Source organism: Hemitrygon akajei, chromosome 10 (assembly GCF_048418815.1).
Source record: "Hemitrygon akajei chromosome 10, sHemAka1.3, whole genome shotgun sequence".
In the NCBI taxonomy this organism is placed as follows: domain Eukaryota; kingdom Metazoa; phylum Chordata; class Chondrichthyes; order Myliobatiformes; family Dasyatidae; genus Hemitrygon; species Hemitrygon akajei.
In genome coordinates this window covers 113,888,595-113,912,018 of record NC_133133.1, presented here as the reverse complement: position 1 = coordinate 113,912,018, position 23,424 = coordinate 113,888,595, and the positions used below count along the sequence as shown (strand labels likewise).

The 23,424-nt window shown below is 40.5% G+C and overlaps 1 protein-coding gene across 8 annotated transcripts in view; it reads right to left on the bottom strand.

Moving 5' to 3' along the window:
* Positions 1-23,424, bottom strand: part of osbpl8 (oxysterol binding protein-like 8) — a 212,892-nt gene that overhangs the window by 136,842 nt on the left and 52,626 nt on the right. For all 8 annotated transcript variants that reach the window (XM_073058761.1, XM_073058763.1, XM_073058762.1 and 5 more), the window contains one exon: positions 12,222-12,258. In XM_073058761.1, the coding sequence (XP_072914862.1) occupies positions 12,222-12,258 (37 nt within the window). The remainder of the gene's footprint in view (positions 1-12,221; positions 12,259-23,424) is intronic.

Genomic DNA, 23,424 nt, shown 5'->3' with positions numbered 1-23,424 from the left:
GATGGGCGGAGGTTCAACTGGAGCATGTACATGGGACAAAAGGTGTGCTTCTATGTAATATACCTACTAAAACCCTACAAGAGGTGGAGCGGGTACAGTAGCCAACTGCCCCACTATTCCCATCATAACAAGTGCTAAACCTGCCCTCACACCTCCTCCCTCACCAACATTCAATCTTTTCAGGTGAGACAGGACTCCACCTTCATCCCCCTCCCTTCCCCCACCCACCTGGCTTCTCCTGTCACATTCCTCCCCCTACACCTTCTTATTCTGGCATCCCCTTCCTTTTCAGTCCTGATGAAGGGTGTTGGCCTGTAAGATCGACTGTTTATTCCCCTCCAAAGATGCTGCCTGGCCTACTGAGTTCCTCCAGCACTTTAAATGTGTTACTCAAGACTTCCAGCATCAGCAGAATCTCTTGCATTTCATGTTCTCATCTCTTCTGAACTATAGAGCGAGCTGACAACACCAAATGTGTAATCCTGCTCCTATTTCCCATGTTCTTATTAGAGTACAGGACATTAGAGGCTTATAGTTTAAAATATGCTTGGTTTCCAAAGAAGTCTAAAAAAATCTTAGTACTCTGTTCCATTTTAAAATCATAAGTTTTTGTGTGTTTGGATTTCAGTAATGAATATGTGTTCACTTATTCATTATTGAGTTTTCAGGTTCCAATGAGCCAGCTCCTCGAGAGAACTGACAGACTTCTCCAAGGACACAGTATGACTTTGAGCTGACAGGCATCAGAATTCAGGGGCACATCCTCTCCAGGTTATAGCAGAAGATGCCAGCAGCAGTCGTACAGCTGGCAAGTTCATCTCATTTGTATGTATGGGCTGTACATAAGTTGGGCGTTCATAAACTGAGGAGAAAATGAATTTGGATTTTAATTTTCTCCAATGGTTTAAAAAAAATACAACTTTATCCCAAAAAAAAGGTTGTTCACTCTCTCAGCTTAGAGTAGTAACGGAATAATGCACATGCATGAAATGATTAAAAGACAATCACATTGAGTGGGAGCCATCACAAGAGCCACCCCCAGCACATCGTTAGGTTGTATTGGTTGTTCTCACAAATGATGTATATTGCTGTGTGTTTCAATGGACATGGGATAAATAAATTAATCTGAATCTAAATCATAGCTTGGATTAAATCACTGCCTTGTCATCATTCTTGTTCCATTGCTTTATTTCATTTACAGATAAAACATGGTACCAGGCCCTTCCAACACAATAAACACATGCAACCCAATTACACCATTGTGACTGTGCAGCCCAATTATGCCTTTGGACTGTGGGTGGAAACCGGATCACGTAGAGAAAACTCACTCAGACTCGGCGAGAACGTATGAACTCCTTACAGTCGGCGGCAAAATTGAACCCAGCGTCACCAGCGGTGTAATAGTGTTATACTAAGTGCTACGCTACCATGCTGCCCTACAATCTCAGTAAGATTTTATCTTGCAGCAAACAGTTAAAAGGACAAGTAATTTTAAAATTCTTGAGATTGACCAATTCTGGAAAGTGCTCCTGAAAAATGCACAAAGTTCCCTGTTTGCAAATGCTTTGTTTAACACAGAAGTTGTGAGTTGCTGATTGGCCTTGATGTATGTTGCTGCCTTAGTTATCACCCTAAATGGTAAAACAGGAATCATGAACAAGGCCAATCAATATTCACAATGACTATTGCTTGTATGAAAAATTATTCCCCATCTCACTGAGAATTGCTTGCTCTGGTTTAACAGTTTCAAACTTAACTGTAACTTCAACACTTTTGTAAATACTGAAATTCTCATTTTATTACACTGAATATTAACAAAAACAAAGTAAAAGACAAACTTCGTCACATCATATTTTGTTCCAAACTCATATCCTTTAGTTTTTCATGTGCCGTGTTTTTGTATGTTAAGGGCACGGTGTTTTCCCTAGATGCTTACCTTTTTGTCCCATATTTAAATATTGGAAATGAATGGTTACAATAACACAAGAGACTCTGTGGATGCTGGAAACCCAAAGTAACACACACTGTCCTGATGAGGGGTCTTGGCCTGAATCGTCAACTCTTTATTTTCCATAGATGCTGTCCAACCCGCCTTTGAGTTCCTCCAGCACTTTGTGTGTGAATGATTAATTCCTGTCTTTTCCTCCAATGTTAAAGTTAATACTGGTGGAAACCTTCCAAAATAGTGGCTTTAATGGTTAAAGATATCCCTTCAAAGCACTTTTCCTGATCAATCTGAAGAGTAGACACTGGAGAGTACTTGCAACTATATTTCTATTGTATCTTCCCACTTCAAGTGCAAGATAGGCTCTGTTGTTCAGCAAAATGACACGCAACTTGTCCTGTTGCCAATAATCATTCATGTTTTCCATACCAAAGGTTACAGTCTCAAGGTTATCACCTCTGAAGGCCAGCTTCGTTAGACCCTCTTGAGTGATTATTGTAGTTGTTACGAATGTGGAGCAAATCTGATGGACAGAAGGGTCCAGAATCTCCAATGCCCGTCCCTCACCCCTTTTGAGAATCGCAAGATCGCTATTATTTTGGGTCTGAGACCCAGGAAATGAGAGAGATACACAGCATGTCAGTAATGGGAGAGACACAGGATAACAGCAAAGGCAGTTGTTATAGACACCACAGAATACACAAGGTTTGGAATGTCTCCTAACAAAAGCGGAACGGAACCACTGATTACTGCTATTGTCTCTTGGAGAAGGAATTGTGTATTGAGTACTGTACTATTCATTGAAACCCCTCAGGGGACAACCAGAGTGGTCTGGTTGAGGGATTGCATCATCCCAACCTGACTGACATCCGAGACCCCGTGAGTGAGGATAAAGGACGGGTCTGGGGAACACCCCTCAGACACACCAGGAGAAACGTATGAGACCGGTGGGGGGGGGGGGGGGGGGGGGCTTGTGTGTGTGTCCATCCTTGCCTGGGTGGCGAGTCCTCCACAGAACGGTCTAGCTAAAGGACGGATACGGATCAAGACTGTACCAAGGAAAGTCAGCAAGTTTTTCTCTCTCTCTCTCTCTCCCTCTCCAACAATTGCCACACAGCGACGAACAAACGGCTGCAGCCTGTATGTACTGAAATGAACTTTAGATTTCCATCGGACAATTCATTATCCCCTAGACAACGATAGAGCTTATTTCTTATTGATTATTATTATACCTACACTTTTAGGTTTAGTATTGATGACGTATATTATCTGTAAATTTGCATTGATATTATTTTTGTGTATTTTTATTAATAAATACCGTTAAAAATAGTATCATCAGACTTCAACGGACGTCTCTATCTTTGCTGGTAAGTAACCCAGTTACGGGGTTCGTAACATAGTAAAGGCACATAAAACACTATCCCAGAAGGAATAGAGATAAATAATCTGGTAGCAGGATTCCCCAAGCTCTAAATAGTATGTTGCAGTTTATGAATTCTATACAACTGCTGAACAAATACCTAGAAACCTTGAAGAAATAGCTTCATGGTTAGATGCTAACACACTTAGTTTCAATAACATCAATATAGGACATAGAACAGTACGGTATAGAAACAGGTCTTTCAGCCCATGGTTTTGTGCAGAAGTAATCAAATGAGTCCCTTCTGCCTACACAAGTCCACATCATTCTCTGCATATCCATGTGCCAAGCTAAGAGCCTCCTAAACACTTCTCAAAGTCAAAGTAAATTTATTATCAAAGTACGTGTATGTCACCATATACAACCTTGAGTCATTTTCTTGCAAGCATTTACAGGAAAATAAAGAAACACAATAGTATTTACAAAAAGCTAAACATAGAGACAGACTGACAAACAACTATTGTGTAAGAGAAGAGAAACTGTGTAAATAAAAAGAAATAAATAATACTGAGAACAAGAGTTGTAGTCCTTGAAAGTGAGTCTTGGTTGTAGAGTCAGTTCAGTGTTGGGTTGAGTAAAGTTATACAGGCTGGTTCATGCCTCTTCCAGTACCCATGGCAGCACACTCCAACCACCAGTGCCTGATTATTTTATATCCCCCCCCCATATAATTTTGCAATCTAACAAAGAGTACTCTCACTGCCAAAATAAAGCTTTCCACCAGATATGCACAGCTTGCACTTAAGAGGGCGCCAGAGAGTACAAGTAAGCTGCTCCAGCTTCCAGCTTCAGTTTCCATTTTGTTATCATTTCTCATTCTTTCTGCACATTCTTGATGTCCACATTTTAGTTAATTTTAATCTCAAGGATTTAGAGTGAACACATTTTCTATATTTTTTGTGTAGAAGTGTGGTGAACTACATATACCTGTCTGGACACACCCTCCCCCGCTGACTGCTCCTGTGGCTCCTCCCACGGACCCCGGTATAAAGGCGATTGGGGACTCCGCCCCGGCCTCAGTCTCTAGGATGCAGTGTGGTGGTCAATTGCTGCTTGTTCTTTCTTCCAGCCAATAAAAGCCGATATCTCGCCTCACGTCTCAGAGAGTTATTGATGGTGCATCAAGAAGCATAAACCACACTAAAATAAAGTATGGAGATACTCAACAATCTTTTGAAAACTGATGAGCATTAGTGAGACCAGTTCATCATTAAAAATTCTATTCTATGTTGTCATACTAGAGAACATAAGTATACTAGCCATTTAGCCCAATCAGTCACGCTGATCAAGATGCCACCCAGCTTGACCCAATTTCCTACATTTGGCCCTCATCCCTCCAAACGCAACCATCCATATACCTATCCAAGTGCTTTTTAAATGACAATACCGTACCTGCCTCACACACTTCCTCTGGCAGCTGTTCCATACACCCAGCACTCTCTTTGTGAAAATAGGGGCCTCTCTGATCCCTTATACATCTTTCTCCTCTCACCCTAAACCAGTGACACCACATACAAGTTTGCTGACGTCCGAATCAAAGATGGTGATGAGCCAGCATATCAGAGAGTGCTTCAATATTTGCTGAATGGTGTCATAACAACAACCTCTCACTTGATGTCAGCAAGACCAAGGAACTGATTACAGACTTCAGGAGAGGGAAACCAGAGGTCCATGAGCCAGTCCTCACTGGAGGATCAGAAGTGTAGAGGGTCAGCAACTTTAAATTCCTCAGTGTTTCTATTTCACAGGACATGTCCTGGACCCAGCACGTACAGTAAGTGCAATTATGAATAAAGCACAGAAGTGCCTCTACTTCCTTAGGAGTCTACGGAAATTCAGCATGACATCTAAAACTTTGACAAGCTTCTATACATGAGTAATAGAGAGTATATTGATTGGCTGCATTACAACCCAATATGGAAACACCAATGCCTTTGAATGGAAAATCCTAAAAAACGTAGTGGAATCACAGGTAAAACCCTCCCAACCATTGAGCACATCTAAATGAAACACTGTCGTAGGAAAGCAGCATCCATCATCAGAGATCCCCCACCACCCAGGCCATGCTCTTTTCTCACTACTGCCATCAGGTAGAAGGTACAGGTGCCTCAGGACTCGAACCACCAGTTTCAAGAACGTTACTCAAGTCGTCGCTTTTATTGTCATTTCGACCATAACTGCTGGTACAGTACACAGTAAAAATGAGACAATGTTTTTTTCAGGACCATGGTGTTCCATGACACAGTATAAAAACTAAACTGAACTACATAAAAAACAACACAGAAAACACAGTTACACAGTTACTACCCCTCAACCATCAGGTTCTTAAACAAAAGGGAATTAACCACACTCACTTGCCCATCCATTTAAGTGTTCCTAAAACCATTGATCTCACTTTAAGGACTCTTTATCTCATTATCTCATGTTCTTGTTATTTATTGCTATTTATTTATATTTGCATTTACAGTTTGTTTCTTCACTCTTGTTGATTTTTCATAGATCCTGTTAGTTACTATTCTGTAGACTTGCTGTGAATGCCTTCAGGAAAATGAACCTCAGGATTGTATGTATAAGGTGACATATGTGTATGATAAAAAATTTACTTTGAACTTTGAACCTGTTATCTTCAACCTTGAAATTACGATATGGAAACAAATTGGCCCAAATGACACTATTTCATTGTTTCTCCACCAGGCAAGTATTTTCTTATGCCTTTTTCTCCTAATGACTCTGATTACCATGGTGCACATGTCAAATCTCATCCCAAATGTTCAAGCTGCTCAAACATCACTGCCCACAGTTTCAGAATTAAACAGATAAACTGGTTTATTATTGTCACACGTACCAAGGCACAGTTAAAAACTTTGTCTTGCATGCCATCCACACAGATCATCTCATTACATTAGTATATTGAGGTAGTACAAATGAAAATAATAACAGAATGTAGAACAAAGTAACACACACAAAATGCTGGAGGAACTCAGCAGGTTAGGCAGCATCTATGAAAATGAATAATCAGCTGTCATTTCGGAGAGGGAAGTCGCCAGAATAAGGTGATGGGGGAGAGGAATGGGGGATAGCTAGAAGGTGATAGGTGAAGCCAGGTGGTTAGGAAAGGTAAAGGGCTGGAGGTGAAGGAATCTGATAGGAGAGGAGAAAGGGCCATAGGAGAAAGGACAAGAGGAGGAGACCTAGGGGGAGGTAATAGGCAGGTGAGAAGACGTAAGAGAACAGGGGGAGGACTAGAAAAGAGGAGAAGGGAAGGGGAATTATTTTCTTTTACCCAAAATGAGAAATTGATATTCAAGCCACCAGGTTGGAGGCATACTCCAGATGGAGTATAAGATATTGTTCTTCCACCCTGAGGGTGGCCTCATTGTGGCACAAGAGGAGGCCATGGACCGACATGTTGGAACAAGAATGGGAAAAGGAATTAAAATGTTTGGCCACTGGGAATTTCCCCAGAGGTGCTCAATAAATTGGTCCTTCAATTTACAATGCATCTCAGCAATGTAGAGGAGGCTGCATCGGGAACACTGGACACAATAGACGACCCCAGCAGGTTCACAGGTGAAGTGTTGCCTCACCTGGAAGGACTGTTTGGGTCACTGAATAGAGGTGAGGGAGGAGGTGAATGGACAGGTGTAGCACTTTGGCTGCTGGTAGGGATAAATGCTGGGATGGAGATTAGTGGGGGGGGGGGGGGAGAAGGAGGCAAATGGATAAGGGAATCATGGAAGGAGTAATCCCTGTGGAAAGCAGAGAGGGTGGGAGGTAAAGATATGTTTAGTGGTAGAATCCTTTCAGAGATGGCAGAAATTGCAGAGGATGATGTGTTGGAAGTGTTGGCTCATAGGATGGTAGGTAAGGAGAAGAATAAAATGCTACAATTACAGAAAAAGTGCTGTGAGGCAGTCAATAAGATGGAAGGGAATAACAAGGTACCAGGGGGCTGTTCAATGGTCTCATAACAGTGGGACAGAAGCTGTCCTTGAGCTTGGTGGCAAGAGCTTTCTCAATCTTTTGCCCCATAGGAGCAGGGAGAATAGAGAATGTCTGGCTTGGGTGGGGTCTTTGCTGATATTGGCTGCTTTACTGAGGCAGCAATAAGGGCAGGCAGATAGACAATCTTAAGTCTATAATTATAATATCCTGTACCTCCTGTTCTTATGTCTTGCATTTAGCATGGTCCTTAATTTCTTGACTTTTAATTAATGACTGCAGGGTTTTTTTTTGCTCAGTGTCAAATCCTTTTATAATCTAAAAACAATTCTGTCAAATCACCCTTGACTGGTCTTCTTTTAACCAAAGACATATACTTTGCATTTTCTCTCATCAGACAGATTCCAATTGCACCTGCACTGTATCCTCTCAATATCATTGTTAGTGTGATACCATCACACAGACAAAATGATGTTAAGGTTTTATAATAGAGTCATTATTGCATAGAAAATCAAAGATTCAGTGCATAGATAACATATAGATTTCCACGCACCCTATAGAATAGGAAAAATAAAAACAGGCACCCGCAATACCCTTGTTCTCCCGCATCAAGACCACTTTCTTCCAGAACGTACTTTGCAAAACAGAACCGAGGTACTTTTTAAGCTTGTTGCCTTTCCTTTTCAATAAACCTCCAGATTCCTTTAGTTTTTATCCTAGTTTGTCCCATTATCTATAAACATTATTGTTAATCCCTCTTACCTCATTCCCGAATTATTGATATGCTCAGTGAACACAGGTGCCCACAACCATATCTCATAATGTACCTTGTTTTTAATACCTATTCCTGTTTACTCTCACTAAACAGCTTTAAATCTATCAGGATTTTCTTCCCCTAATTCCATGTCCTTTAATCTTCTCCAGTAATCTTTTATATGGTACCTGACATAGGCTTTGCTTTGCACCTTTAAGAGGTTTTGTGCTACAGCCTGGCAATTTTTCTTCTCGGCACAAAACCATCCGATTTAAACATTCATTTTACTCTTCAATACCTTCGCCTTAAGTACTCATTAAATACCTCCACAATTTTTAAAAACTGACACCTCCTTCTTGCATTGTGGATGGAAATTCTTGGCTTTGAACCTAGTTCACAGATGCTACTACCCTGTCCCTGACTGAAGCAATGCCTGATTACCTTACTCTAAATTTACTACTTAAACTTGTACTTGGGACTAAACACCAAGTCACATCTTGTCTTTCCTATCATAACATGGAGCAATACAGCAATACAGGCCTTTTGGTCTACAATATTGTGCTAACTTTTTAAACCTATTCTAAGATCAATTTAACCCTTCCCTCCAACATAACCCTCCAGTTTTCTATCATCCATGCCCTATCATCAACTAATGTATCAGTTTCTATCACCACCACGACAGTGCTCGAACCTCTAATATGCACTCATGAAGAAGGCTTCAGGAGAAAACTATGAGGAAAAATCCAGAGCTTGAGTTCAACACTGACTGGCAACTCATTTGATCCCACTGGTGCCAAAATGTATCAGTCTCTATGTGTGGAGGGGGTGCCTGCTGCTTGCTCTCCATATTGTACTGTCCATTCTTGCGTATCACATAGACAGCTAGGCTGCAATGTTCAGGATCAACTCTGACCAATGGACACCAATGACCAACAGTGTTAATGGCAGAATTCTTGACAGTTTGGAGGAACAGATGGATTTTGGAGTCAATATCATTGGATCCCTCAAAGCTTCCGCACAAGTTGATACGAGGAAATCTGCAGATGCTGGAAATTCAAACAACACACACAAAGTGCTGGTGGAACACAGCAGGCAGGCAGCATCTATAAGGAGAAGCACTGTCAACGTTTCGGGCCGAGACCCGACAAAGGGACCGTTTGTTGGGTCTCGGCCCGAAACGTCGACAGCGCTTCTCCTTATGAATGCTGCCTGGCCTGCTGTGGTCCATCAGCATTTTGTGTGCACAGGTTGATAGAATGTTTGAGAAGGCACATGGGGTGTTGGCCTTCATTAGTCAGGGGGTTGGGTTCAAGGGCCATGAGGTAATGTTACAGCTCTATAAAACTCTGGTTAGACTGCACTTGGAGTATTGTGTTCAGTTCTGGTCCCCACATTATCAAAAGGATGTTGAAACTTCAGAGAGAGTGCAGAGAAAATTTACCAGGATTCTGCCTGGATTCAAGAACAGGATTTAAGATAGGTTGAGCGAGCTGGGGCTTTTCTCTATGGAGCAAAGAAGGATAAGAGGTGACTTCATAGATAAGAAGTATACATCGAATGGACAGCCAGAGACTTTTCCCCAGGGAGAAAATGGTTAATACCAGGGAGCATAATTTTAAGGAGATTGGAGGAAAGTATGGGGGGTAAGATGTCAGAGGCAAGTTCTTTACACAAAAAGTGGTGGATGCATGGAATGCTCTGCCAGGGTGGTGGTAAAACCAGATACATTAGGGGTATGTAAGTAACTCTCAGATAGGCACATGGATGGTAGAAAAAGAGAGAGCTATGTAGGAAGGAAAGGTTAAATTGATATTAGAATAGGTTAAAAGGCCAGCATGATATTGTGGGCCGAAGGGCCTGTACTCTGCTGTAGTGTACTATTCACTCTATTATTTGTATCCTTCAGAACAATAACACATCTCTCTTCCCCAAACTCATTTATTCTGCACTGGCCCAGGAGGAATATTTTTCCAAGTCAGTATCTCTCTTCTGATAACCTGCCTAATATTTCCAGTTTTTTCTATTTTTATTTCTTCCAAGTCTCATTCCCCAGGTAATCCGTTCTATTTCTGTAGTAATTTACTCACCCTTTTCTAGATGCACAGGAAAATTCTGGCTGGAGTTAATCTTTACTCTGTCAAGCTCTCAGGGCATAGGATTAAGCACAGCTTGCGCACAACTGGTTTGCTGATATAGTGCTCCTTCGCCCTCCCTCCTCTGCCAAAATCACTCAGTACACGTTCATCCCAAGCAGCAAAAACAAGCATAGCCTTCTCTCCTCTTTACAACTTAAACCATTCATTCCCTTTACCTGTAACTCCAACACGGCTGATTCAAAGGACATTAAAATTCACTTGTCACAGGCTTACTTGGTGAAGACCAGAGATTGAGAAGACAGGACAGTCAGTATGAACATCAACGTTTTGTGATAAAGCCTTTGTAATCATTTGAGAAGCTAGAAACCTCACAGCACTTGATAGAAACATATTTTTTCATGCAGTATGTTAAACAAATTTTGGTTTCTTAAGGTTTTCATAGCTGGGGGAGGTAATGAGGATGAGCTCCCACTACTTATTAAATGCTCCCAAAGGCGTGCATCTCAAATAACCAATTCCAGCTCCTGGCCTTCACTTGTGGCTTAGCTACTAAAACCAGCTAAACTACTTCTACTGACAGGAGAAGGGGTAAAGGTGGGTTACTGGCACCTTAAAACCAGTTGGTTAGGGCAACTTGTCCTAACTTGTCCACCGTGGCCGGCAGCTTACTTAGGAAAGGATAACTGATCTCAAGCCTCCACTGCCTTATGGCTCTACACTTTCAGAGGGAAAACTTCGGGAGTAAACCATGAGGGAAAAGTCCAAAGCTGGAGTCGCTGAGGCAGTCCAATGTTGAATTCAACGCTGTCTGGCAACTCCTGTGATGCCTCTGGTGTCAAACTGCATCAGTCTCTGCCGTTCCTTCGGATTCGTCAGCTGCGTGGAGAGGGGTCCCTGCTGCTTGGGCAACAGCTTGCTCTCCATATTGTAATGCCCTGGCTTGTGCATCATGTGACAGCTCTGACAGGCATCCATGGTCAACCCCAATCAACAGAGGGGCTTCAGCCTCATAAACAAATTCAGAAATCAACATATGTGTACAGTTACTATAGAAAGGGAAGGCTATTTAACACAGGCATTCACTGAATTCAAAGTTCAAGGTATATATATGCATGTTGCCATACTCTACCCTGAGATTCATTTTTTGCAGGCATTCACAGTAAAGACAAAGAAACATAATAGTATTAATGTAAAACTGCATACAACAAACAACCAATGTGTGAAACTCAACACATTGTGCAAATACTAAAAAGAAAAAAAAACATACATCCAGAACTAAATATTGAGAACATGAGTTGTAGAGTCCTTGAAAATGAGGCCATAGGTTGTTTTAATCAGTTCTTAGTTGAGATGAGAGAAGTTATCCATGCTGGTTCAGAAGCCTGACGGTTGAGGGGTAACACCTGTTACTGAAACTGGTGGTGTGGAACCCAAGGCTCCTGTATCTCCTTTCCAGTGGCAGCAGTGAGAAGGGAGCATGAGAGAATGTCAACCACAAACCCAACATTTTGGGAAGTTCATTTTCACTGAAGAACAACAGATCACACAGTCAGAAAGAGGAAGCCAGCAGTATCTACTGTTTCTTGGCACTTCCATTTTTTATATGGAACACGAAATTCGCAGCTTCTTGTATTTTTGTTCCAATGTACTCGCAAAATCAGATAAGCATGTATTTTTTTATGTTGGTGGATACTAAAAAATAAAGCCTAGGTTATCTGCCAACAGATGTAGGAAAACAATGAGTTACCAGATAACTAAACTCCATTACAACCCTAAAAATTGCCTAAAGGACCGAGGATTGTGCAATATAGATCTATGACACTCTACACAATTATTATGTTTTTCTATTTCTGCTGTGTCAAACTGCTACGTCAAACATTTTGTAAAGGAAAATAAAAGTAGTGTGTGGTCTATCATCCAATTACTCATTTTATTAAAAATTAAATTCAAAAGTGGTATTATTGTTTACATGTAGCTGACTTTTAAGTTGTGATTTGCAAGATTAAATCTCTGAAACCCAGCAAGGCTCCCCAGAAGCAGTTGTACTGAATGAAAGACACTTACTTGATAATCCCTGTAAGTCTCTGATTTCTCCATGATGCTGTTGGTGCATTGCAACATATCCAGTATATTAGCAGCAAGTCCAGCAGAAGGGAAGGGGAAGGGGAGACAAAAAAGTAAAACAAGTTAGCACAGTTATGCAATGTGAGAGATGCATAAAACTCTTAAAAGCAAACAATGTTTCTCTACTTGTTAAGTCAATCACATGAACACTGCATAAAATGTTCATGAAAATAAGTTTCAGATCATTTGAAGGATCAACCAAGAGGAGAGCTGCAGTATGCATAAATACACAGAAGCTGGTCTTTCTGAACATGAATTTAAAGACGCCTGGACACAAAGCAATTGTAATTGATTAAATACTCACCTAGGGTTTGCATTATTTGTGTAAAAATACAAATCAGATGATGAAAAAAAACAAAGCACATATATCCTTATTCAGCCAATGTGCAGCTAAGTACAAACAATTCAGCAGAATTTTTCTCAGTTAAATCAATATCCATTAGTCCCGCTTAAAAGCAAGTCATGTTAAGGTTGCATCTTCAAATGCTGCTTATCCTGATCCACTCAGACATTAATTGCAGAGGCCAAATCCTTTGGGAGATAAGAGAATTAGCACAAATGCCCTCCTAACACAATGAAAGAAAGAGATGGAAACATCAGATATGAATTTGATGAATACACTTCAGGTAAATCCAAGCACATCCTTAAGTTGCGTTGGCTGTTAATGAAAATGGCACATTTTGCTGTACGCTTCAATGTACATGTGCTAAATAAATTAATCTGATCCCATCCGAAATCTGATCTGAGGTTTGGACCGAGATCTCACTTGATCAAGACTGCCACCAGATGCCTCACAAGAGCCAGCCTAAGCTATATGAATTCATGTACAGGCATCTCAAAATGCCTAAAGAAAGCAAGTTGTCCATTATGTCAAAGGATTGCTTGCTAAGAAACATAAGGAACTATTTTGTTCCAGCAGCAAATGGCATTGGAATCAAAATCAGAATCAGGCTTAATATCACTGGCAAATGTCATGAAATTTAATAATTTAATAAAAGTTATAAATTACAATAAGTATATACTTAAAAGATTAAATGAGTAGTGTGCAAAAACAGAGATTCATGGGTTCATTGTCCTTTCATAAATCTGATGGCAGAGTGGAAGAAGCTGTTCCTAAAACAATGAGTGTGTGTTTTCAAGCTCCTGTACTTTTTCCTTGATGGTAGTAAAAAGAAAGGGCATTTCCTTGGTGTTGAGGGTCCTTAATGATGAATGCTGTCTTTTTGAGGAATTGCTTTTTAAAGGTATCCTCGAGGATGGGAAATCTAGTGACCATAATGGAACTGACTGAGCGTACAACTTTCTGCAGCTTTTCTTGGTCCTGTATAGTGGCGCCTCCATATCAGACAGTGATGCAATCAGTTAGAATACTGTCCACGGTACACCTGTAGAAAGTTGTGAGAATCTTTGGTGACATACCAGTTCTCCTCAGAGTCCTAATGAAATATGGCCAGTGTGTGCTGTGGTTGCATCAATGTGTTGAGCCCAGGATAGATCTTCAGAGATGTTGACATCAAAAAACTTGAAACTACTCACTCTTTTCACTTCTTATCCCTCAAACTATCCTTCCTAATGTCCACAATCAATTCCTTGATCTTACAGATGTTGAATGCAAGGTTGTTGCTGGAACACCACTCAACCAGCTAATCTATCTCACTCCTGTATGCCTCCTCGTCACCATCTGAAAATCTGCCAACAATAGTTGTGCTGCCAGCAAATTTATATTTGGTGTTTGAGCTGTGCCTAGCCATACAGTTGTGGATGTACAGAGAGTAGGGCAGTGAGCTAAGCACACATCTGTGAGGTGCACCAGTGTTGATTGTCAGCGAGGAGGACATGCTATTTCCTATATGCACAGACTGTGGTCTGCTGGTGAGGAAGTCAAGGATCCTGTTGCAAAGGGAGGTACAGAGGCCCAGATTTTGGTGCTTGCTGATTAGAGCTGAGGGCATGACTGTATTGAAAGTTGAGCTATAGTCAATAAGCAGCAGCCTAGGTGGTCCAAGGCCGAGTGGAGAGACAGTGAGATAGCATCCACTGTAGACCTATTGTGGTGATTGGTAAATTGCAACAGCTCCAGGTCCTTGCTTACACAGGAAGTGATTCCAGCCATGACCAGCCTCTCAAAGCACTTCACCACAGTAGATGTGAATGCCACTGGTGATAATCATGGTTCTCCTGTCAGACTCCTGACCTCAAAATTTACCTTATGATCTTATACACTATTGTCTCCTTGCATTTCAGTTTCTCTGTAGATGTCATACTTTTTTTCCTGCATTCTGTTGTTGTTTTACCCTGTCCTAACACAACAATTAATTAATCTGTATGTATAGAATGTAAGACAAGGTTTTCTTTTTAATTTGGTACATGTGGCAATAATAAACCAATTCCAATTCTTAAGGAGGAAGTACAGTTAGAAACTGAGTGGGGGAGGGAGAGAATAAGGGTTGAGGAAAGTTTGAAGTAAATTTATTATTAAAGTACATGTAAGGCACCATATACTACCCTGAGATTTATTTCCTTGCAGACATTCAGAAATACAGTGGAATCAACAAAAAAACTCACACAAGAATGATGAGCAAACAATGTGTGAGACAAGACAATCTGTTCAAATACATAGATAGATACTGTAGACAGAGTGATAAATAAACACTGAGAACATGAGTAGTAGAGTCCTTGAAAGTGAGTCCACAGGTTGTAGAATCAGTTCAGTGTTGAGGTGAGTGCAGTAATCCGTGCTGATTCAGGAACCTGATGGCAGTGGGGCATCTGTAGCTGTTCCAGAACCTGGTGGTGTGGGATCTAAGACTCCTGTACCAATGGCAGCAGCATCCTAATGGTACTTATTTCTCAGCTGGCATATGCAATCTGTGGTTCAAGGATTAAACTAGGATGAAAGGTTACAGAGATTTGGGTGCAAGTGTGTCACACATGCTAATATTCCTGGAACTTGTTTCTGTGTTCAGCTGTTGATCCTTGCTCCCAAATGCATTTGGACCCATTTTGGTGTCTTCTCAGATAAAGATCCATGCGCACAAATAGCCAACAAATATGTTGAGTTAAAATGATCATAACATTAATCACATTCTCTGGTATTTTACTGCGAAATTTATAATCTGTAATTTCTAAGTCTACTAAAGTACTTTTATAAGATCGGTGCAGGTTATATTAAAAATTCAGGAGCTTTCGCGGTTAGAGGTTCTTAATCGTGCCAAATACGTGTGAATGCTTGGTTAGCTTGAGCATTAATTTCCATCATTTCATTCAATACTTTTTTGAGGCTAATTTGTTTACACTAGTTATGGTCATCCCTAATTGTTGCATGTTAGTCTTTTGGCAGGAAATTTCTGTGTAAATAAACATCGGTAAATGGGGCATACAGGGGTGGATAACTTTGAGGAAACTTCCTGTTTATGACCTTGGACACGAAACTCCATCCTCAAAATCAAATTTATAACAGGACAAACAATGCAATAAATAGATAGCACAAACCTCCAAGTGTTTTAGCATGTGTACTTGTCTTACCTTCCAAATAGTGAAAGAACATAGAACAGTACAGTACAAGAACAGGCCCCTTATCCCACAAGGGTGATGAATCTGTGGAACTCACTGCCATAGATGGATGGGTGTATTCAAAGCAGAGGTTGCTAGGTTCTTGAATAGTAAGTGCATCAAAGATAGGAGAATGGTATTAGGAGAAGGCAGGAGAATAGGATTGAGAGGGATAATAAATCAGCTTTCATCGAATGGCAAGTGGACTCGATGAGCCGAACAGACTAATTCTACTTTTATGTCTTATGGTCTATCTAAGAGACTCTTGAAAGCTTCTATTGTATTCGTCTCTACCCTTGGCAGTGCATTCTAGGCACCTGCCATTCTGTGTAAAAAAAAATGCACCCTGCTTATTCCCTTCAGACGTATCCTTTCACCTTAAATGCATACCTTCTGGTACTAAGACATTTCAAGCAAGCAAAAAATGTACCAGCTGTTTACTCTATCTATGCCTCTCATAATCTTATAAAACTCCATCAGATTTCCCCTCAGCCTCCTCCACTGAAGAGAAAATAACCCATGTTTGTCCAACCACTCCTGGCTTTGGAGAGAGTGGAGAAGAAGGGGTTTACCAGGATTCAGCCTGCATTAGGGGGCAGATGCTATAACGAGAGGCTGGACAAATGTTTACTCTGGAGCAATTGGAAATTGAGGGGAGACCTGATGGAAGTTTATCTTTATGAGAGGCATAGATAGAGCTGACAGCCTGTATCTTAGCTTCAGGGTGAAAGTGTCAGATACTATTGGGCATGCATTTAATGGAGATACGCAGGTCAAGCTTTTAAAAGAGAATTGTGGGTGCCTGCAATGCACTGTCAGGTGCAGTGGTGAAGGCAAATATGAGAACATTCGGGGAATGTATGGCAGCTCCCTGTGATGTTCATGAAAAGCTGACTCAGAGCAATCCTCAGGGTGTGTTGGTTGTTGATGCAAACTGTGCATTTCATTGTATCTGACAAATCCCTTTAATGACACATGGTACTACAAAGAAATAGCAAAATTCCTGAAAATAGACGTACACTTTATGTAATTAAGGAAAGTACGAAAAGGTATTCCAGTCGTAAAAAAATTCATCATTCCCTTCAATTGTTTTCCTTCCAAGTACTTTAGGATGACATTTATATGGTTCAGGCTTTTATCCCATGTTACCAGACTCTTGACCAGACCGCTCATATTTTGAAAAGTGAATTCTTGATCTCCCAATCTACCTCATAGAAGTCCTTCACATGTCTATCTGCACTGCACTTTCTCTGTAACTGCAACTCAATATTCTTCATTTTGTTCTCCTTTTCACTTTCTCAACGTGCATATCTGGAATAATCTGTCTGCATGGCACAGAAACAAGCTTTTCTGTTTTATCTCAGTACATGTGACAATAATATAATACCAATACATATTTGTACTTCAGATGTAATTTTGAACATCAATTCCTCCATGAAAACCAATAAACACTAGAGTGCTTCTTTCATGTGAGAACACAACTTCATCCAAAATAGTTACCATCCTTCTATCAGCTGATAGTTAGCAATGTGTTCTAATGTTACGAAGAATCAAGATAACATCAAGTTCATTATATATCAACAGAAACTCATTCTGTTACCAGGAAGTCTGCACTACATGCACATGACATAATTTATAATGGATTAAATATGAGCAGTTCTTCTAAAATTAAACCTAGGCTACATAACAAAATTTTATCTCCAAAACCAGACTGATTCTTTGGCTAATCACTTGGTGACAGGCCAAGGACAAAACTGTTCCTTTCTCACTGCAAGCAACCCTTAACTGCAACTCAAACACGGACCATGCTGAACATAAGTACCACCATAACACAAAACCTGCACCAAAATTAAACAACATTGGAACATACAGCTTTTATCTAATTAATCTAAAACTTTGCCAAACTTCTGTAGCTGCACAGTGGAGCATATCCTAACCGGATACATCACAGTCTGGTATGCAAGTGACCAAGAATAAAAATGGCTACAAGAAGTGGCGGATATAGCCCAGTCCATCACACAGGAAGCCCTGCCCACGATTCAGCACATCTACATGGAGCACTGCCACAACACAACAGCATCTATCATCAAGGACCCTCTACCATCCAAGGCCATGCTCTCCTCTCACTACTACCATCGGGCAGGAGGTACAGGAAGTTAGTTCCCACACCACCAGGTTCAAGAACAGTTATTGCCCTTCAGCCATCAGACTCCTGAACCAGTGTGCAGAACTGCATCACCTCAACTCTGAACTGATTGTGAAACTTACAGACTTCCTTTCAAGAACTCTACACTCATGTTCTCAGCATTAGTTATTTATTTACACAATTTGTCTTCTTTTGTTTATTAGTTGTCAGTTTTTATGTACAGTTTTCATAAATTCTATTCCACTGCCACATTTTCCTGTAAATGTTTGCTAGAAAATGAATTTCGAGGTAGTATATGAGAATATATACAATGTATTAATAAATTTACTTTAACTTTTTAGAGCCATGTTTTATTGGTAGAAGTTTTATAAGCCTGGGAGATAAATTATATTGTATCATAGTGTTAAATAATGTTTCCTCTGTTAAAATAATACAATGTACAAATCTTAAACTTGCAATAATCTCTGGTGAAAACAGACTACATAAGAAGTTAAATTTAAAAGAACACCAAAGGGAAATGTAACATCTGCTTTTGTGAAGATTGGCAGTCACAGTTAAGTAAGAATTGGAGAGGCACCAAAGGAAATGTTTGGAAATAGTGTCTTTTAAAGGGATTAGAACTACAGAAAAAATGTTTTATTAGCCGGAGCAATGGCACAGCCAGTGGAGATGCCGTCTCAAGGTACCAGGAACCCAGGTTCAATACAGACCCTTGGCTCTGCCTGCACATGACCACAAGAGGCTGCAGAGGGTTGTAGACTCAGCCAGTTCCATCATGGGCACAAACCTCCCACAATCAAGAGACAGTGGCTCAAGAAGACAACATCCATTACTAAGGACACTCATCATCTGGGATGTGCCCCCTTCTTATTACTCTATCATCAGGACAAGCTTGCCTCAATCAAGGACATCTTGAAGAGACAGTGCATCAAAAAGGAAGCATCCATTACAAGGGCACTCATCATCTGGGATGTGCCCCCTTCAAGTTACTCCACCATCGGGTGTGGGGTGGGGGGGGGGGGGGGAGGTATAAGGACCTGAACACTCATAGTCAACGATTTAAGAACAACTTCTTCCCCTCCACCATCAGATTTTTGAATGGTCCATTAATCCATAATCTCTACATGATTATTCCTTATCCTGAACTACTTATTTATTTTGTAATTTATAATAATTTTATGCTTTTGCATGGCACTGCTGCCACAGAACAACAAATTTCACATCAGTGATAATAAACCAGGTTCTGATTTTAATGTAGACTTTTCACATTCTGTCTGTGATCACATATGTTTACTCCATGTGCTCCAGTTTTCTCCATGTCCCAAAAATGTATGAACTGATGGACTAACTGGCCAGTATGAATTGGCCCCAATGTATAGGTGAGTGATAGAATCTGGGGGATATTATGGGGAAGAGGTTAAGTGGGAATAAATAGGGATCAGCACAGGTTTAATGTAAATGGCTGTTTGATAGTTGGTACAAACTCAGCGTCAAAGAGTAATACAGCAAGGAAACAGGCTTTTCAGCCCAACTGATCTATACCAGCCACAGCATGTGTCCTGCTAGTCTTAATTGCCATAACCCTCCAAGTCCCTCCCCTCCATGAACCCATCCAAATGTTGCAACTGTACCCACCCCTCAATCACTTCCTCTGGCAGTTCATTCCAGGTATTCAGTACTCTCTGTGTAAAGAAGCTACCTTCCAGGTCTCTTACAATTCTTCCCTTTTAGATTGTATCTGTGCTCTCTAGTTTTGGACTCTCTAACCCTGGTGAAAAGGCAATGACCGCCCACATTATTCACACCTCTCATGATTTTATCAGTTTCTGTAAGGTCACACTTCATTCTCCAGTGCTCCAAAGAATAAAGATTCAGTGTGGCTAATCTCTCCCTATCACTCAGACCTTCAGGTCATGTAGCAAACTCATAAATCTCTCCAACTTGACAATGTATTTCCGATAACAGGGTGACCAAAACTGTACATGGCAAGTCATAGAGCAAGAAAGCACATCCTTCTGCCCACTGTGTAATGACATCAATTACACAAAGGAGTGAGAAAGAAAAATATAATCAATAGAGTGAAATATCAAAAGATACAGGTTTCAACTCAGACCTGGAGGTTATAAGCATGTAGAATTACATAGAGCCATACCAAATTCTGAAGAAATCTGAAATTAGTATATTGAGGGGAACATGTCCTCAATATCAGCAACAATATAGCAGAGTCACCATGATCTTTAAAAATGTGTACTTCTTAGAACTATACCACATCAATATTGAGTTTTCAGCAGTATTGCTTGTGCTTTTGATTTCCTAATGCAGGGATCATGGAGTTTGGACTCACCGTGCACATCCAAACAAGGGAGTGGAGCAATTATTTTCTTCCATCACAAGTTCTATGACATATACCTTGGCATCAGCCCAGCACCCAAATCCTTGGCAGCCCCACATCTGGCCTGAGGGACCAGCACCTGGTTCCCTGTCACCTCCAGGTGAGATGTGAAAGGGTGGATAGTTCTGACAATGGAACTGTACTCCCACTTTTACAATATTCTGCATGCTACAATTAAATTAGTAAATTAGTTTATTATTCTTATATGTACCGAGGTACAGTGAAAAATTGGTCTTACATATCATCCATACAGATCAATTCATTACAACAGTACATTGCAGTGAAACAAGATAAAACAATAACAAAGTGCAGAATAGAGTAGAGAGAGCAAGTGCAGTGCAAGTAGACAGTATGGTGCAAGGTCACAATGAGGCTGGTTGTGAGGTCAGGTTCATTTTAATTTCATTTTGGAGGGATGGGGTTTAATCAAAATTTCCTTCTGAGAAGAATGCAGAAATCTGTGTAAATTCTGGGATAGAGAGAATAGACAAGCAAAAAGGAAGTGTGAATCAGTGGTCCAGCTCACTTGGAGATAGTGTAGATTTGGGGAGGATGGGATGGAACCATCTTAGTGCCAGCAGTTCCATTCATACAGTGAAATTCAGCTCTACCTCCAGCATTGTCACTAAACACTATTTACTGCACTGATAAAAACAATTACATCCAAAATTTCCCATCTTGCAAACTAAACTTGCTGCTATCACTTGCATTTGTGTGAATGCAGTGACACTGAAGAGTGGCATCTCTGGGCACAGCTAACCAAGGTAATCATGGTTTCTTAGAGTTATCCAGAATGGAAACCGACTCTTCAGGCCAACTCATTCATGTTGACCAAGATGCCCATCTAAGCTAGTCCCTCATCCCTCTAAAACTTTCCTATCCACGTAACTGTCCGAATGTCTTTTAAATGTTGTTATTGTACCTACCTCAACCATTTCAGCTAGCTCACTCCATACATGTACCACCCTATGGGTGAAGACATTTCCCCTCAGGTCCCTTTTAAATCTTTCCCCTCTCACCCTAAATCTATGCCATCTGGATTTTGATCCACTTCTGTCCCTTTCCAATTCAATATAAACATCATTTAACTTGAAAAGCTAGCCCATGTACATCACTGCCTTTCCTCCACCAACATCGTCCTAAATTAAATTCCCACTCTCTCCAATATTTCTTACCAGGCTCTGCACCTCAATAAAGTGCAAATCAATAAACATGCTGCTGCCAAGTTGTTCTTTACAGAGTACTTATTCCTAATGGCTAAATGCAGCCAGGCACATGGATATTAGAATTCCATACAAGTACTGAATTATCACTTACATTCCTCAATCCGGTATTGCACATCCACCTTTGGCCCTTGTTCATTATTCACCAATTCACAAGCAGTGTTTACATTCTTTAGCCACCATACACCTGAACAATTCCTTCAGCTCAATTCTTGCCACTTCTCTCTCTTCTTCAGTTCACTTCTAGACTAGTGCCGCCCTGCAAATTTCCATCTCTTGCTCCATGCTTCTTCTTAGCGTTACTCTATATTGTGTGAGGTAAGTGCTGTTAGAATGCAAAGCATTTAGATATCAACATATTGAATCTCAGGATGTCATGATGATTCATGAGGATTGCATTATTGTCTTAACATTGTTTGCAGCTAAACACTGCCCCGGCACAATCACAGATTCTGCTGTGTCAGTCAGGGTGGAGAAAAACAATTACAACTTCCTTCAAGCGACCATGGCTTAAGGACAGAGAGAACCAGTCAGAGTTGTGGATGTGAAAGAAACACTTGTGGGCAGAGATTGAGAAGATGAATGGAATCTACAGAGACAAAAGTCTTGCCAGCTCTCAATGATTAGTTGGCAGCAAGATAATGTAGTCATAGAGTCAAAAGTCATAGAGCATTATAGCACAGAGGCCCTTCAGCCTATCCAGTCAATACCAAACTATTATTCTGCCTAGTCCTACCGACACATACCTGGACCAGAGCCCTCCACACCTCCTCCCATCCATGTACTTATCCAAACTTCCCATAAGTGTTGAAATCAAACCCACATCTACCACTTCTGCTGGCAAATCATTCCACACTCTGAGTGAATAAGTTCCCCCTCAGGTTCCCCTTTAAGTATTTTACCTTTTACCACTAACCTATGACCTCTAGTTCTCATCTCACCCACCTTCAGTGAAAAAAGTGTATTTGTATCTGAAATCTTCATAATTTTACATACATCTTTTGGATCTCCCCTCTTTCTCCTACACTTCAAGGAATAAAAGTATAATCTATTCAATCAATCTTATAACTCAGGTATTCAAGTCCTGGCAAGATCCTAGTGCTGGATAACTGATGTTTGGCTATGTAGCTGTGCTCCATAGTGGAAATTAGAAAATCAGCAGGAAAATACCAAATTCCAGAAGATGAAATACAAAATAGTGCAGTACAGAATACAAAGTATGATTAGTCCACATTGAAATTCCTCTGTTGTCCCCTTCAAGTAAGATCATATATTTAGATATACAAACTGCCTGACCATACATACACAGTCTATACAATTAAACATCTTTTATTTTTGGCCAGTCTTCTTTACAAAAGTTTACTTGATGAAAGTACTAAAGTGTCAGCCTAAATTATGTTTTCAAACCCTGGATTAGCGATGGAGTCAACAAAGTTTGACTTGAAGGAGTATTATTCACCTAATCAGTCAGAGATAAGATAGAGTTTGTGGCAATCAATGGATTGCCCTATTGTAGTAAGTGTAAGTGTTGGGGTCATATACTGGGTAATTCCTAGATTCTTTATAAGGTATATGGTTGTGTCTCAATTCCTGGGATTAGATGGATTTTGAAGGGCATGAACACAATTATAGAAATAACATATTCTGTTTAACATAATGCTACATTGATCTCAAGTAATTAGTAAATGAAGGGGACTCTAAACAGCCCTTTTTGCCAACATGGACAAAATGAACCAAATAGCCAATTTGTGTGTCATACATTTCCAAAATTCAACACAATCCAGTGTGGAGAAAATTCAGCCCAATGGATTTGGTCATACAATAAATGGA